This window comes from Polypterus senegalus, chromosome 3, assembly GCF_016835505.1.
Source record: "Polypterus senegalus isolate Bchr_013 chromosome 3, ASM1683550v1, whole genome shotgun sequence".
NCBI lineage: Eukaryota > Metazoa > Chordata > Cladistia > Polypteriformes > Polypteridae > Polypterus > Polypterus senegalus.
In genome coordinates this window covers 18,536,363-18,552,893 of record NC_053156.1, presented here as the reverse complement: position 1 = coordinate 18,552,893, position 16,531 = coordinate 18,536,363, and the positions used below count along the sequence as shown (strand labels likewise).

General features: G+C 40.0%; 1 protein-coding gene across 1 annotated transcript in view; it reads right to left on the bottom strand.

Annotated features, from left to right (window-relative positions):
• The window catches only part of si:dkey-21c19.3 (sentrin-specific protease 1), an 82,206-nt gene that overhangs the window by 31,810 nt on the left and 33,865 nt on the right, over nucleotides 1-16,531 (bottom strand). Inside the window, exon 7 of the mRNA XM_039746723.1 lies at nucleotides 11,267-11,385. Within this exon, the coding sequence (XP_039602657.1) occupies nucleotides 11,267-11,385 (119 nt within the window). The remainder of the gene's footprint in view (nucleotides 1-11,266; nucleotides 11,386-16,531) is intronic.

Sequence of the window (16,531 nt, the reverse complement as noted above, 5' to 3'; positions counted from 1 at the left end):
CATTCAGGTGTGTGTTAACCCAATGCCAAAGAAGGAAGGACATCAGCACTGATCTCAGAGAAGCAATTGATGTTGACCGTTAATCTGGGAAGGGTTAGAAGGCCATTGCCAAACAGTTTGAAGTCCATCGTTCTGCAGTGAGAAAGATTATCCACAAGCAGAAAACATTCAAGACAGGTGCCAATCTTCCCAGCAAATTCACCCAGTCGGTGCAAAGCTCAGACAAATTGCAAAAAGCCCAAATGCTACATCTCAGACTCTACAAGCCTCAGGAAGCAAGTTAAACGTTATAAGTTCATGACAGAACCCAATAGTGCTTCACTCGCTGAGAATATGGAACCAATGTAGGAAGGATTTTAAGATAGAGAAGCTGTTATCTGTGGCACCTATGCACGAGAAACACCTTTTTCCACCCTGTCAAATGTACGCAGTCTTTAAAATTTGGAAAACATTCAGGATTAAATCAGTTAGAGATCTGTATATAGACAAAGTCTTTATCTCCTACGAATAATTACACTCTAAATTTAACTTTTCAGCAACACATTTCTTTCACTAATTGGCTCCAGCAGACCCCCCGTGACCCTGTGTTCGGATTCAGCGGGTTGGACAATGGATGGATGGATGGATTTCTTTCACTAACCTTCAAATTAGAAACTTTGTTAAACAAAACCTGCCCAATTTTCCTCACCTCCCACCTAATGCTATTTCGAAAGAAATATCGATCAGCCTCCAGGACTCAGACAGCATTTCATTAATATATAAAAACATTTTAAAGCCCTTCCTTTTAAAGATCCCAGAGTACACTGGGAAAAAGATCTTTCACTCAACATCTCAGAAAAGGAGTGGAAGGCAACAATACACAGAATTCACTCGAGTTCCATATGTGCAAAGCGTACAATTATTCAACTTAAAATTATATATCAAGCACAGCTGTCTTGTTTAAAAATTGTCCAAAATGTTTTCTTGGCAAGATCCAACCTGCAAATGTTGCAATCAAGCTCCAGCCTCACTGGGCCACATGTTTTGGGCCTGCACCAAATTAACAATTTTGGACAAAAATCTTTCACTGCCTCTCAGACAGCCTGGTGTCACAATCCCTCCTAATCCACCGTTTGGTGGGCTCACAGAGGGGCTTAAAGTGGAGAAGGACAAAAACTGTAATTGCCTGTATTTCACTATTGGCATGTAGGCTTATTTTGCCGAACTGGAAGAATTCTAACTTACCTCCTTGAAGTCAGTGGGTAACTGATGTTATATATTATCTAAAATTGGAAAAAAAATCAAATTCTCACTTACAGAATCTGTTCAAAGCTTTTCCAAAAGCTGGCAGGATCTGATAACTACAATTTTAGAATAAGCATTTAAAGCATTGAGGAACCGGATTCTCTCCCCTCTTTTTATTCTATTCATTTATTTATCTACATATTTTTACTATTACCAAAGTTTTACTCTGCTAACCTAGCTCTCTTTCTCATGGGTGGGAGTCGATTTGTTCCGAACCTAGTTTTGTTAAACTTGAATTGCTTGTATGGAATATTATTTGATTTTAACAAAATAAGTAAAATGTTAAAGAAAAGAAAAAAAAAGTTAATGACAGAACAATTAGAAAAAGACTGAAGAAATATGGCTTGCCAGGAGAACGCCTCTTCATACATATATATACATATATATAAATAAATAAACACCACACACATGCCAGCACAGCTTAGGTCTACAAAGTTGCATCTGAACAAAACACAAGACTTGAGATATCTGGCCATAATGCACAGCACCACGTTTGGCGAAAATCAAACACAGCACAACAGCACAAACACCTCATACCAATTGTGAGGCATGGTGGTGGTAGGGTGATGATTTGGGTGTTTTGCAGCCACAGGACCTGGGCATCTTGCAGTAATTGAGTCAACCATGAACTTCTCTGGATACGAAAGTATTCTAGTTTCAAATGCAAGACCATCTGTCTAACTGGTAAAGCTTAGCCGAAACTGGGTCATGATACAGGAAAATGATCTCAAGTACACCATGCCAAATAAATTCCCACAAACCTTAATGAACTGAAAACAGGGCAATGATTAGGAAATGGGTTAGAATGAAAACCTGCAGCTACTACAGCCCACCAGGACCGAAGTTTGAGAACCCTGAACTAGACAAACCACGGAGTGTGAGGTTTCCAAACCGATCATGATGGTGGAGCTCAAAGTAGGGGCGTTAATTTAAACATTAAAGTGAAATGGTGTGCATTTGCACTGACTGTCTGATCTCTGTTGCTCACAGTTATGATGACACAGTTGGAGTAAATGTGAGGTTCAAAAAATGCACATTCAAGCTAAGCGGCATGCCATCATACTTCGTTAAAAGGAGAGGAGAAAATACCTGTAAAAGGAGGTCTTTTTGCTGTTGATAATGAAGAGCCAAAGCAGATGTACATTTTGTCACCAGTATACCCAAAACGCTAAATGTGCCTAATGATACCAGGAAAACCATGGCATGGACAAGGCTGCACTGCATCCAAGTTCTCACTGGATGTCTAAACTGATAACTAAAGAAAGTTCAAATTACTGTCTAACTGCACAAGCCAAACATGCCATACCAGAATATATACATGCTGTTTCCAAATGGCTGCTGTAGGAACGCAACTACTACCATTACCTAAATATATTTAATACATTTTGCTAGCCTTCAAAATGTTGCTTTACTTGTATTTTCAGTTGTGCCCCGAACATTTACAGGGCACAGGCTGGATGAAGTTGTGGGTGTTTGTGGCAGTCTTTTCAGCAGCAGATTTCACCGCTACCTATCACCAAGATTTCTGAGAGTATTCTCCAGACATGTACCTTTGCTTCAGGAATCACGTAAAGTCCCACTACAATTAAATTAATAGATTAAGTGATGTAAGCAAACAATACAAGAGTCCTTCCAGCACCAAATGGATACAGATCTTCTGATCTTGCCTTTTAAAACTCTTTTCTGTATTCGTCACTGGTTGAATTTCAATAAACCAAAATAATCTGATGCAACACTTTGGTAAGTTGCATTTGGGTCTGTGGTGATGCACAATTTTAAATAAACAAAAACCCAGTGCTCAGGTTTCAGAGGGGTGGTGTTGTATGTGTAGCATAGTGGAGCAGCTCCGGAAGGTGATAGGGTGTTCAGTTGATCGCACATTCACAAGCAGATGCGTGGGGTTCAGACAACTGCCTCATTCGCACTCTTGGGTCTATAATCAGTACCTGCATTCATAGCAGTATAAAGAGGAGCCTGAGCATGAAACAGAAGTCAGGACTATATCGAAGAAAAGAGACAGAGAGATATTAGGAGGAAAAAAGTGAAAATACTGTAAAGGCAAAAGCTGAACGGAGCCTGTGCTAACGGGAGAGGAAGCAGTCGGTCAAGTGACTCCTGACCAGGACGACTGGTTGCAATCGAAGGAAAGATGAATGCGGCCAAGTACAGGGATATCCTGGACAAAAACCTTCTCCAGAGTGCTAAGGACCTCAGACTGGGCCGAAGGTTTACCTTCCAACAAGACAATGACCCTAAGCATACAGCTAAAATAACGAAGGAGTGGCTTCACAACAACTCTGTGACTGTTCTTGAATGGCCCAGCCAGACCCCTGACTTAAACCCAATTGAGCATCTCTGGAGAGACCTAAAAATGGCTGTCCACCAACGTTTACCATCCAACCTGACAGAACTGGAGAGGATCTGCAAGGAGGAATGGCAGAGGATCCCCAAATCCAGGTGTTGTGAAAAACTTGTTGCATCTTTCCCAAGAAGACTCATGGCTGTATTAGCTCAAAAGGGTGCTTCTACTAAATACTGAGCAAAGGGTCTGAATACTTAGGACCAGGTGATATTTCAGTTTTTCTTTTTTAATAAATCTGCAACAATTTCAAAAATTATTTTTTTTGTCTGTCAATATGGGGTGCTGTGTGTACATTAATGAGGGAAAAAATGAATTTAAATGATTTTAGCAAATGGCTGCAATATAACAAAGAGTGAAAAATTGAAGGGGGTCTGAATACTTTCTGTACCCACTGTACCTCGTTGAAAGCAGCCTGGGTAAAAGTTGACTGCACCTGTTGGTGGTCATCTCCTCAGACTGCAGAGACTCCTAAAGGGTATACAGAGGAGACATAGGCTTTAAGGGTGAAAGTACTGTGACTTAGGGTTGTTTTTTTAAAGAATGGATTTCTGGCAGTGGATTTTACCCTTGGATTTATTTATTCATTGACTTTTTAACCTCAACTAAAGGCACTGCTTTTATCCCAGATTAATTTATTTATTGTAACAGATGGAGCACTGCACTTTTTGAACACTTTGCTTTGTCTAAATACAATCACTAAGATCTTTGTTGAACCTTACTCTTGCTGGTTTGTGTGTCCTTATTGGCTGGCTTACCCTTGGGAATGAGTGGAAACTGATCAGCAGCTAGCCGAAGACCATAAGGATAGAAAGCTTTAGATGCTGCCAATATGCATATGGGAAATTTGAGAAGTGAAATTCATTAGCTATTTATTTCAACAACGCTCCCACCCCACCACCACCCCGTAGCAAACTTGTGGACAGCATGTCAACAGTATTTGACTACTTGTTTAACTCTGCCATCCTAAAAAATCTGTATTAATATATGTAATATGTATTAATACAGTGGTCTGCAAAATTACCTTTTCTCCTCTGTATTTTATGTTCTTAACCCTTAAACCACCACATACTTGGGTGTTAATGCACCCCTGGATGCCAAATTTTTTTGCTGCACTTTTTTTTGGAGCACATTTTTTTTCCCCATATAAAGGGCATCACAATTACAGCAACACTGATCATTTTACACACTGCCAATGAACTGTAAAAACTACACACATGGACAAAATTGTCGGTACCCTTCAGTCAATGAAAGAAAAACTCAAAATGGTCACAGAAATAACTTTAATCTGACAAAAGTAATAATAAATAAAAATTCTATGAAATTTAACCAATGAAAGTCAGACATTGATTTTCAACCATGCTTCAACAGAATTATTTAAAAAAATAAACTCATGAAACAGGCCTGGACAAAAATGATGGTACCCCGAACTTAACATTTTGTTGCACAACCTTTTGAGGCAATCACTTCAATCAAACGATTCCTGTAACTGTCAATGAGACTTCTGCACTTCTCAGCAGGTATTTTGGCCCACTCCTCATGAGCAAACTGCTCCAGTTGTCTCAGGTTTGAAGGGTGCCTTTTCCAGACGGCATGTTTCAGCTCTTTCCAAAGATGCTCAATAGGATTGAGGTCAGGGCTCATAGAAGGCCACTTTAGAATAGTCCAATGTTTTCCTCTTAGCCATTCTTGGGTGTTTTTAGCTGTGTGTTTTGGGTCATTGTTTTGATTTGGGAAAATGGTTCAAGGGATTAAAACATAAGTAGGCAAAAATCAGAGAGAAGAGGTCCAATACTTCAATAAAATTTACTTATTCAATTATAACATATAAATACATATGAATGGGTTATAGAAATAAATATATATGCTTAAAGAGACAAACTTATACTTACAATAACATACATACATACAGTAACATACATCAAAAGACCCAGAGCCATCATCCTAGACCAGTAGACTGAGGGAGCCCGCATGTGTGTCGTCAGAGGATCAACCCATGTGCCTTTTATCAGATAAGACCGGGCGGTGTGCGCCTTTCCCCACGGTTGAGCGTCCAAAGAAACTGAGGGCGGAACCTTCCCTTATATACTAATTAGGTGTCCTTGCCCAAAAGCGGCCTACGTGGAAGCAGTGTATGCAGAAGTGATCAGTTTCAGCATACACACCCCCCCTTCCACGAGACACGGCATTTGGCCTTGACTGAAGCAGTGCCTAGTACTAGAAGACACAGTAATATGCTTACATGTGAAAAAAGCCTCTCGAAGTGAAAAACAACTCCTTACATAGCCATGGCTGTATCTTTAGAACATTCCCGGCTGTTTCTCCCAAAACATTAGTAATGCAGCTGGGTTTCGCACTGAAGCGACCAACGCCCAACTGCTTTCTTGATTCCCTTCCTCTCTTTAGAAAAATCCTTCCATTACAGTCATTGTCCTGTTGCAAGACCCATGACCTGCGACTGAGACCAAGCTTTCTGACACTGGCCAGCACATTTCTCTCTAGAATCCCTTGACAGTCTTGAGATTTCATTGTACCCTGCACAGATTCAAGACACCCTGTGCCAGGTGCAGCAAAGCAGCCCCAGAACATAACAGAGCCTCCTCCATGTTTCACAGAAGGGACAGTGTTCTTTTCTTGATATGCTTCATTTTTCCGTCTGTGAACATAGAGCTGATGTGCCTTGGCAAAAAGTTCAATTTTTGTCTCATCTGTCCATAGGACATTCTCCCAGAATCTTTGTGGCTTGTCCACATGTAGTTTAGCAAATTCAGTCTGGCTTTTTATGATTTGTTTTCAACAATGGTGTCCTCCTTGGTCGTCTCCCATGAAGTCCACTTTGGCTCAAACAACGACGGATGGTGCGATCTGACACTGATGTTCCTTGAGCTTGAAGTTCACCTTGGATCTCTTTAGAAGTTTTTCTGGGCTCTTTTGTTACCATTCATATTATCCGTCTCTTTGATTTGTCATCAATTTTCCTCCTGCGGCCATGTCCAGGGAGGTTGGCTACAGTCCCATGGATCTTAAATTTCTGAATAATATGTGCAACTGTAGTCACAGGAACATCAAGCTGCTTCGAGATGGTCTTATAGCCTTTACCTTTGACATGCTTGTCTATAATTTTCTTTCTAATCTCTTGAGACAACTCTTTCCTTCGCTTCCTCTGGTCCATGTTGAGTGTGGTACACACCATGTCACCAAACAACACAGTGACTTCCTGGAGCCCTATATATAGGTCCACTGACTGATTACAAGATTGTAGACACCTGTGATGCTAATTAGTGGACACACCTTGGATTAACATGTCCCTCTTTTCTAGGGGTACCATCATTTTTGTCAAGGCCTGTTTCATGAGTTTTTTTTTTATTAATTCTGTTGAAGCATGGTTGAAAATCAATGTCTGACTTTTATTAGTTAAATTTCATAGAATTTTTATTTATTATTACTTTTGTCAGATTAAAGTTATTTCTGTGACCATTTTGAGTTTTTCTTTCATTGACTGAAGGGTACCAACAATTTTGTCCACGTGTGTATTTAAAAAACTACTGGAACAATCAATTATTATATGTCAATGGTGCAAATGACGCCATTGATGAAATTTAGTAAATCACTGAGCCAACTGCGCTTAAACTGGCAGCACACAGAGCACACAGAGGCCAACGCCGATGCTTGCAGGTTAGTCTAGTGCAATGGCTGAATCTCAGTGACAGTAATGCTGCAGTGCTGCCGGGGCCGGCAGTTGTCATGAGTTGGCTGCTCAATAAATATACGACACTGACTGATCAGCTCAGGCATGCTGGCAAATTACTCTGGGAAGCAACAATAGCTGTTTGCAGCGTTCAATGAATATATGTCGCCGAATATACCCTGCCCCCTGCGTGCTGGCAAACTGCACTGAAACATGACTATAGCCGGGTTTTGCAGCATTCACTGAATATACATCGCCGAATATACTCGGCTCCGGTGTGCTGGCAAATTGCACTAGGAAACAACTTTAACTGGTTGCCGAGTTCAATGCATGTACGTAGCCAAATGTATGTCGCCGAAAATACTTGACTCTGACGTGCTTCCAAATCGTTCAGGGGCAACTGGGCAACAGACAACTCGCATGCAACTTTTACCAGTTAGGTAGCAGTTAGGTTCAAAGAGACTTTTTAATGATATTTAAATGACAACGTAGGGTGAACGAAAAATCCAGAGTCACCTGCTTTATGAGAGTCCCAATACGTTGAGAGTAAAGATATTCTTTAAGTCGTGCTCACAGGTCACCTTTTGTATTTCAAATAACTTTATCATACGATTACAATCAATACAGTTAATATAAAGGATTAGCAATTTTGGTTGCAGAAGATGATGTAAGATAAGAGTTTATTCCATCTGCAGAATAAAGTTTGTTCATCAATTATATAAATTTATTTTCAACATTTTAAATCACATTGTCATTTAAACATAATTAAAAAAATCTCTTTGAGCCTAACTATTACCCAACTGATAAAGGATGTTGCCGAGTTGTATTTCGCCAAGTTGTTTCTTCGCTGAATTGTCTTTCCATCGGGTTGCCTGTCGCCCAGTTGCCACCGAACCCTTCCAAACTGCACTGGAAACCGACTTTAACCAGTTGTGGAGTTCAACTAATGTACTTTGCCAAATATACTTGCCTCCGGGCAATGCTGGCAAATTGCACTGGGAACTGACTATAGCCGATTCTGGCGGTTTAAGGGTTAACCTGAAAAAATACCAAATACATATATTGTTTATGTAAACGAATGCATGGCTAAGTAAGCTAAAGCTACTATAGAAGTTATGGTGAAACAGCTGAAACGAATAATGAAAGTTCGTCACCATGGCCTGTGACAATGCTCCATTTATTAGTAAAAAAGCAGCAGTGCACTGAAAGCCTGCATAACTGATGAAGGACCAAACATCTTGAAAGAGGAGATCTGTGGCTATCTATGTTCATTTTACGTATATAAAAAAAAAGAATCAATCTCTCATTCTGATAGGACATAAAATATTAAAATATAATGCAAAAGGATTGCATCGCTAATTAAATATTTATTGACACACTAAGGTAAGCAAACATTTAAGTATTTTAAATGTCTAAAAACAGTACAGCTTCATACCATTGCAAATATCCCCATACTGTATTTACAATAAATAAAAGCTTAATTTTTAAGTGAACTCAAAATTGGAAGATTTTTGGCATTGTAGGATGTCTATTATTTCCTAGGAGAAACCTAAACTGGCTAAATGCCTGCATTAGTAATACTGTAGCTAGCTTTTGATTATATGACACTGATCACTAAGTTCTCAGGCCTGTGCCCACTGCAAAATGCAGTTTTCCAGCTGTCCGAAACATCTTACCTTGCTTTCTGGTGGTGTTAGGATCCTTAGATCTAAGAATCACAAAGTAGCAAGAAGAAGAGTGTATGTTATGAATTACTGTTAAATAAATGTTATAAAGACACTCTGCAAAATGGTTCACTCAGTGTATTGTGATAGATGTCCAGGGACCTTTCCCCACCGGGATGCCTAGAGATGGGCTATATTTTCCCAGGAGCGCAAGAGGGAGCGTATGGGAGCCACAGAGCTTGGAAGCTCAACCTTATGGGAGAATGTGGACACCACCAGGGGCTCAAAGACAGCTCCGGAACCGTGGTCTGCAGCGCTGCCAGGAGAGGAGCTGGATGCCTATTGTTCCAATAGAAAGCACTAATGAATATAAACAAGAATTATTTAATGAAGACTTGCAGCTTGCAGAGAGTACGAGAACCATTATATTGGTGTGACTATGAACTGAAGGGTTAAATCAAGCATTTATGAAGTGCTTTAAAGGAAACTTCAAAATATTGAGATATATATTGTGTAATAGCCAAAAAAATAATGCAAAATTACACAATTACAGTGCTACATGGTGAGACAGACCACTGGGTCAATTGATGACCAATCACTGTAGTCCCAGCATGGGCCTGTGAATTGTTTTAAAAAAAAAAAGGACATACTTGAAGTATTGCCTTGTAGCACTGGCCTTTTATGTTAGACAATGCACTAACCTGGTGATAGTATTGCACACTGTACCAAACCAGAATGAAGTGAAGTGAAACCAAGACAGGGTGTTAGGCCATCTACTGGTAACAGCCTTAGTGAGTATGGAGGAACGGAACTAAGAAATATTCATCTGGTGGGGAATATACAGTCTGTCCTCAACATTTGCGCGTTTTAACTTTTTCAACTTCAAGCATTTTATTTGTAACCACTTTCTTACTCTAGTGTTGGCAACCTCACATATTTGCAGGGCTCATGGCTATGAGGAGAAAAAAAATGAGCTTCACAATATGTTTAAGTTTGGGGAGTGGTTAGGGTCGTACTAGTGGTCAGGAGCTTCACCAATCTTGTTCACCCTACAGTTGTAGAGTAAAGAGCTCCCTGTGCATTTGTTGCATATTTTCATATTTTAGCTTCCAATAATCCAACTGCCCTCAAATTTTAGTGCAAATCCTTCAGGATCCAAGCCCAAGCATGTAAAGTCACTGATGTAGCTTAGTGAGAAAATAAAGCGGTTAGATAAACTTTGCACCCAAATGTCGGCAGCTGCTGTGGGCAGGAAGTTTGGTGTGAATGAATATACTGGCTAGAGTATTTATATAAATTTATATAAATATAGAGTATTTGTATGAAAATGTGCTATATAAATAAATGTTGTTGTTGTAGAGGCTTCAAGGCTACCAATCCCATTATCAATCGCAGCCTTAAGGTTAAGCATCAACTCGCCTCCATAGCAGATGTTTCTGGCAGATTATCTTAAGTCGCTGTCTCTCTCACACTCTCCAAAGTCATTTTCTATCCATCAACGCCAATGTCAGAGGTAATGTTGAGACTTTGTCCATCTCAGTATTTTCCGAGAGCAGTGACTATAAACCTGCGGTGGGCTGGCGCCCTGCCCAGGGATTTCTTCCTGCCTTGCGCCCTGTGCTGGCTGGGATTGGCTCCAGAAGACCCCCATGACCCTGTGTTAGGATATAGCGGGTTGGATAATGACTGACTATAAATTTTTTTTTTCCTTTTTTAAACCAAGGAGATATTAGTATAAAAAGTTCACAGCGTTCTAATGAATTACTACAAAAAAAAAAAAAATGTATTTTGCATGTTACCATTTGTGTTTTGTGTACTTCATTTTATGGGTTATTTCATGGTTACCGTTTTATGAAACGTGCATCTTGTCAAAAAATAGTGTTTTGTTATAAGGAAAATATACTATGAAGAAAATGTGGTGCAATATTTGGTGAAAGGTTTTTGGTGGTCATGGGAAGCTTACCTTATCTGCTTCTTATAGGTTCACTATATTAATATTTGACTCTTCCACATTTGTGTCATTTCCTACTAACATTACTCCCTCCAAGATGGACTGTAGTTTTAATTCAAATGAGGTTTATAATCAAATAACACTTACTGTTGACACATGGAAACTGGTGTTTGGGAGCAGCACCTTCCTGTACGCAAGTTTTTAATCATTTACACAAGTCTACATTATTTTCTTTGTCAGATACTTAAATGGGCTTTTGGTGTTGGAGCCCCTTAAACACACATCCTTTGGAAATTTAGTTTCTTCTCCAAAATACTTACAAGTCCCGGTGTGAGCGAACTGCAGAATATGTTGTGTCCCCTTTGGACGGCAATAATGGATTTCCTGAGACCACTTCCAGTAACTGCCTGTAAACTTCCTTCTCCTCCTGACGGACACTCTAAAGAAAGTACAAAAGAAAAAAATTAATTATCTGAGAAGGTTTGTTTGTAATTTAATGCAAATTGACAGGATATGAATTTAAGTATCTTCTCATTTTTGAAAGCCTCCAATGTAAATACAAGCTCTTGTCTCCCAGCGAGGCGTGCCAATGATTGTTCCAATTGTGTTGCTTTGCTGCGTTTGCTTAATTTGACTAATAGGTCCAAATTTTTAAAGCTTATCTTACATTTGCGATGTCCAGTAATGTTTACAAATTATACTTTGGTACCAAAAATCAAAGGTACAATTCATATTTTTTTAATTATAATACTTTTTGTTGAAATAAGTATATCTATACAGCATCTTTCCGTCCCAAGCCCGGATAAATGGGGAAGGTTACATCAGGGGAGGCATCCGGTGTAAAATTTTGCCAGATCATAATGCGGACAACATTAAAAAGATGATCTGCTGTGGCAACGCCCAACGGGAGGAGCCGGAAGAAGATACAGCATCTTTCCACAGTGAGCATTATTAGAAGTACAGAGCTTATAGTACAAGTATTTACATGCATTTTTTCCTACTATGCCTCAGATATATGAGGTCAACAGTTAAAAAGATAACAGCAGCACGGAGTCATCGTCAGTCTTAGGCCGGAGTTATACTTCATGCAACACGACGCATGCTGCAGAAGACACTCTTGCTACGCAAGCGTTGTAGTGTTCATAGTTGCGCGCGTACTTTACGTAAATCTGGAGGAATCCACCAGGTGGCAGTGCGAGATCACGGCGAGAACATGTTTGGCTTCTCTGTGTTGCGAATTGCCTAAACCACCTATTAAATTCTGATAACACCTTACCACAATATCTCTGAAAGGGATGCTTATTGATTAAATCCATAAATCCAGGGATGTGTCCATTCCAACAAGCATTGGGCACGACCGAGAAACAATCCCTGGACGAGGTCTCAGCTCATCGCAAGGTGACACACATACACTACAATCTATACTAATAAAAGGCAAAGCCCTCACTGACTCATCACTAATTCTCCAACTTCCCGTGTAGGTAGAAGGCTGAAATTTGGCAGGCTCATTCCTTACAGCTTCTTACAAAGGTTGGGCAGGTTTCATTTCAAAATTCTACGCGTAACGGTCATAACTGGAAGCTATTTTTCTCCATATACTGTAATGGAGTTGAGCTCGAAAGCCGTGGGGGGGAGTTTCGTGTGACATCATCACGCCTCCCACGTAATCACGTGAACTGACTGTCAATGCAGTGCATAGAAAACCAGGAAGAGATCCAAAAAGCGCTGAAGAAAACATGCATTATATAATTCAGAAGGCAGCGAAACAATAAGAAGCGAGTGAGTGACATATACAATCATATTCATGAGTGCTGCTACTTTAGAAACAAAGCACGGTGTAAACCTAAAGTTTAAATTAAGTTCATAGACAGGCTGCTGCTGGTGTTTGTCATGCGGGATACAAGTTTAATGAGAGGGCGCAGGATAAAACGAAAGTTTTGATCACTTTGTAACTAAGTTAAAATTGCAGGTGAAGGGCTGTGTTAATGCAAATTCCGAGAGACTGTGTTTGTGGGGGATTGACAGTTAAGGCGGGTGGGGGAGTCACGTCATCATCTCCCCCCCCTTTCACCTCATTTCGCTCTGAGCTGCGCTCCGCAACTAACGCAGTGTTACGACTTTGTGACGCTGCCATCAAATACTCACAGAAAAATCCACAAGTTAATACACACGTTGTGTCTAGAGTTTGTCCACACTGAATCCTCCAGGCACTACTTACAAAAGGTTACATTGACAATCGTGTTAGTATTTTTAAAATGTTTCCTTTTCTTAGCACAAGCACAGCTGAGAAGCTTGATGCATGTGCTCCATAACGCGTTAAAAATCAAGCATTTAATCACAAGCAAAGGGGAACTTCTGTCAATGCATGATTTCCTGGTACACCGATTACATTGATCAGTGCTTCCCGATTCATTTTAGCCTCGCACCCCCTTGGTTTGAGAGGAAGTATGAAAAAATATGAGGTTAACACAGAAAAACAGATCACCAATTGAAGCTTTATGAATAATCGATTCGCCATCAATAATTGTTTTGGTAAAGCCATACTCAGTGTAATCCTCCTTCCATTTTATAATTTTTCCGCCACTAGCCATGATTAAATGAACGGTAAAAAAGTAAGAGCAAAGCGAGGGCGATTTATTCAGGCAGGCAGGCGACAGCTCAATAGCTCGAATTTGGATATAAGTAGCTTCTATTTAGTCGCCAGAAATATCTTTGTTAGGAATGGAAGTTGAATTTAGTCTTTAAATTTCTATGGTAAAGAAAAAGTTATGCAATGATGACTACATTTAACTATATAAAGTCAAAAGTTTATATATAAAGTCATTCCCGATTATATAAAGTCAAAGTCGGAATATATAAAGTCAAAACTTGAATATATAAAGTCAGCGCTGGAATATATAAAGTCAAAACTTGAATATATAGCCTAAAGTCATTCCCAAGTATATAAAGTCAAAACCTGAGTATATAAAGACGGCGTTGGAATATTTATATATTCCGAAAGTAAGCGCTGGAATATATAAAGTAAAAACTTAAATATATAAAGACAGCGCTGGAATCTATAAAGTCAAATCTTGAATATATAAAGTCAGCGTCAGAATACAGGCTATAAAGTAAGCGCCGCAATATATAAAGTCAAAACTTCAATATATAAAGTCAGCGTCGGAATATCCATCTATTTCCCAACACGTTGAATCCGACCACAGGGTCACGGGGGTCTGCTGGAGCCAATCCCAGCCAACACTGGGCGCAAGGCAGGAACCAATCCTGGGCAGGGCACATGCATCATTTTCAAAACATTAACCGAACAGTGTTTTTTTAATTTATTTTTCTGAATACGTTTTTGTTAACTTAGTTCAGTTCAGAGTCGTTTCAATCAATAGATTTTGACTTTCACTTTATATATTCAGGAGTGAGTTGATATACTCCGATGTTGACTTTATATAATCAGGAATAACTTTATAAATTCCAACGCTGACTTTATATATTCAGGTTTTGACTTTATATATTCCAGCGATGACTTTATATATTCCGACGCTAACTTTATATATTCAAGTTTTGACTTTATATATTCGGGAATGACTTTATAGATTTTGACGCCGACTTATATATTCACAAAATCAATTTATTTGCCAGTTTGGCACCCCATAGTATATGTGTGTGTGTGTGTGTATATATATATTTATATATGTATGTATGTATGTATGTATGTATGTATGTATGTATGTATGTATGTATGTATGTACATCATACATCATGCACCACTGTCAAAGGACAAAGGACCAAGTTAACTTTCACAAATGAAAAACTGACAAGTAACCTGCAAATACATAACCAAAAAACAGATTTTGACTGAAGTTTATCAATTTCATTCAGTCTCTACAAAAAGGTTTTATTGAACTTATACAGTACTTGAATGCTGCTTAAGAGAAAAGTTACAAGTCCTATCTTATAAAATATCAGTTTTTTAGAAGCAGCAAGTGGGACTGAAGTTGGTTGTGGTGCTTAACCAGGCAGAGCTATGATTAACGTATCCATGTAAGATCAATAAAAGATTACTGAGGAAAGGCATCCCAAGAGTTTTAAATATTACACAACAACTCAAACTGCATTAGGGCTTCAACTCTCTCAATCTTGCCTCCTAACTCAAACCCTGAAGTCCTGGAATCAGTCTAGTTGCTTGTTTTTCTGCCTCTGTTGTGCCGTTATCTGTTTTGAGAACCACACACAACATTTTAGATTATCTCTCATGTGTTGATCTACAGTACTTTGATTTGTACTAGACAAATTACGTCACATAACGTCAGATTAGACTTCTTGATAATTTTTGTACACAGAGCAAGGCAAGTTTCGTACAAGTGCTTAAACATCCATTTAAATGCAGTGTGCTGTACAGGAGGGGAAATGGAAAACTACAGTGTAAACTATCAACTCATTCATCTTAGTACTGCTTCTCTAATGTTAGAGTAAAATTGACAAAAAATGTCTTGTTTCTAAACATAAGCAGTGGAAAAGCTTAACTAAATTGGCTAGTGATCACAGGCTATCATCTTATAAACATTTACGCGTTGTGGAGCCGACCCGGACACAGACAGGCGGACATGTTCTTCACCACCACACGTTTTATTTACAATAAATGGTCACTAAGACCCAGTCCAAAAGTGCACAAACCCCAACACACAGTCCTGGCCACACAAATGCCTCTTCTCAGGCCGCCTCCACACCTCTCTTGTGCCTTGTCCTTCTTCCACCCGACTCCAGCCCTGAATGAAGGGAGACGGCCCCTTTTATAGTCTCCCGGATGAGCTCCAGGTGATTCCCGGCATTCCCCTCTTGGCCACGCCCTAGCGTGGCGGAAGTGCCGGCTGTTCTCCTGGCAGCTCTCCGGGTGTCCTTATAAATCTTCCCCCCAGCACTTCCTGGTGTGGCGGAAGTGCTGAGGTAACAGGTCCCCAAGGCATTGGGGCGCCTCCTGGCGGTGACCACGGGCCCCTACAGGGTGGGGCTTCCATGCCCTCAACCCGTGGCCCCCAAAGCAACCAGGATGGTGGCCCCCACGTGATCCAGGGTGGGCGCAGACCCACATCCGGTCCCTCACGGCGTCCCGGCCGGGTCGTTGCCCCTGGCATCCCTGAGAGAGTGTAAGTGTGTGTTTGTGTCTGTCCAGCCTGGAAGTGCGAGGCTACAGCATGAAGCTCGAAGACAGTGACCCTGTTGCCAAAGTGAAACCGTTGAGAAAAGAGAAACTCACTTAGCTGTTAATAGGCAGACGAGGTGAGTGCATCAGGAGAAAGAAACCTCCAAGGACAGAGAAACTCGCTTAGCCGTTGATAGAGGCGAATACATCGGCAAAACAAAATCGCCGTGGAAAGAGAACCTCGTTTAGTCACTAATGAACAACCGAGGCGACTGATGGATTGAAACGCCAGAATCCAGGTTTTCTAGGAGCCTGGGATTTTTACAGCATGGGCTTACAGTTTTCTATAAATACATAATGATATATAGCCGATTATTTGTCAGTTTTAATGTATAGAATGCAAGGTTCTAGAATGTTAAACAAACAAAGACAAGCCAAGGAAGTGTACACT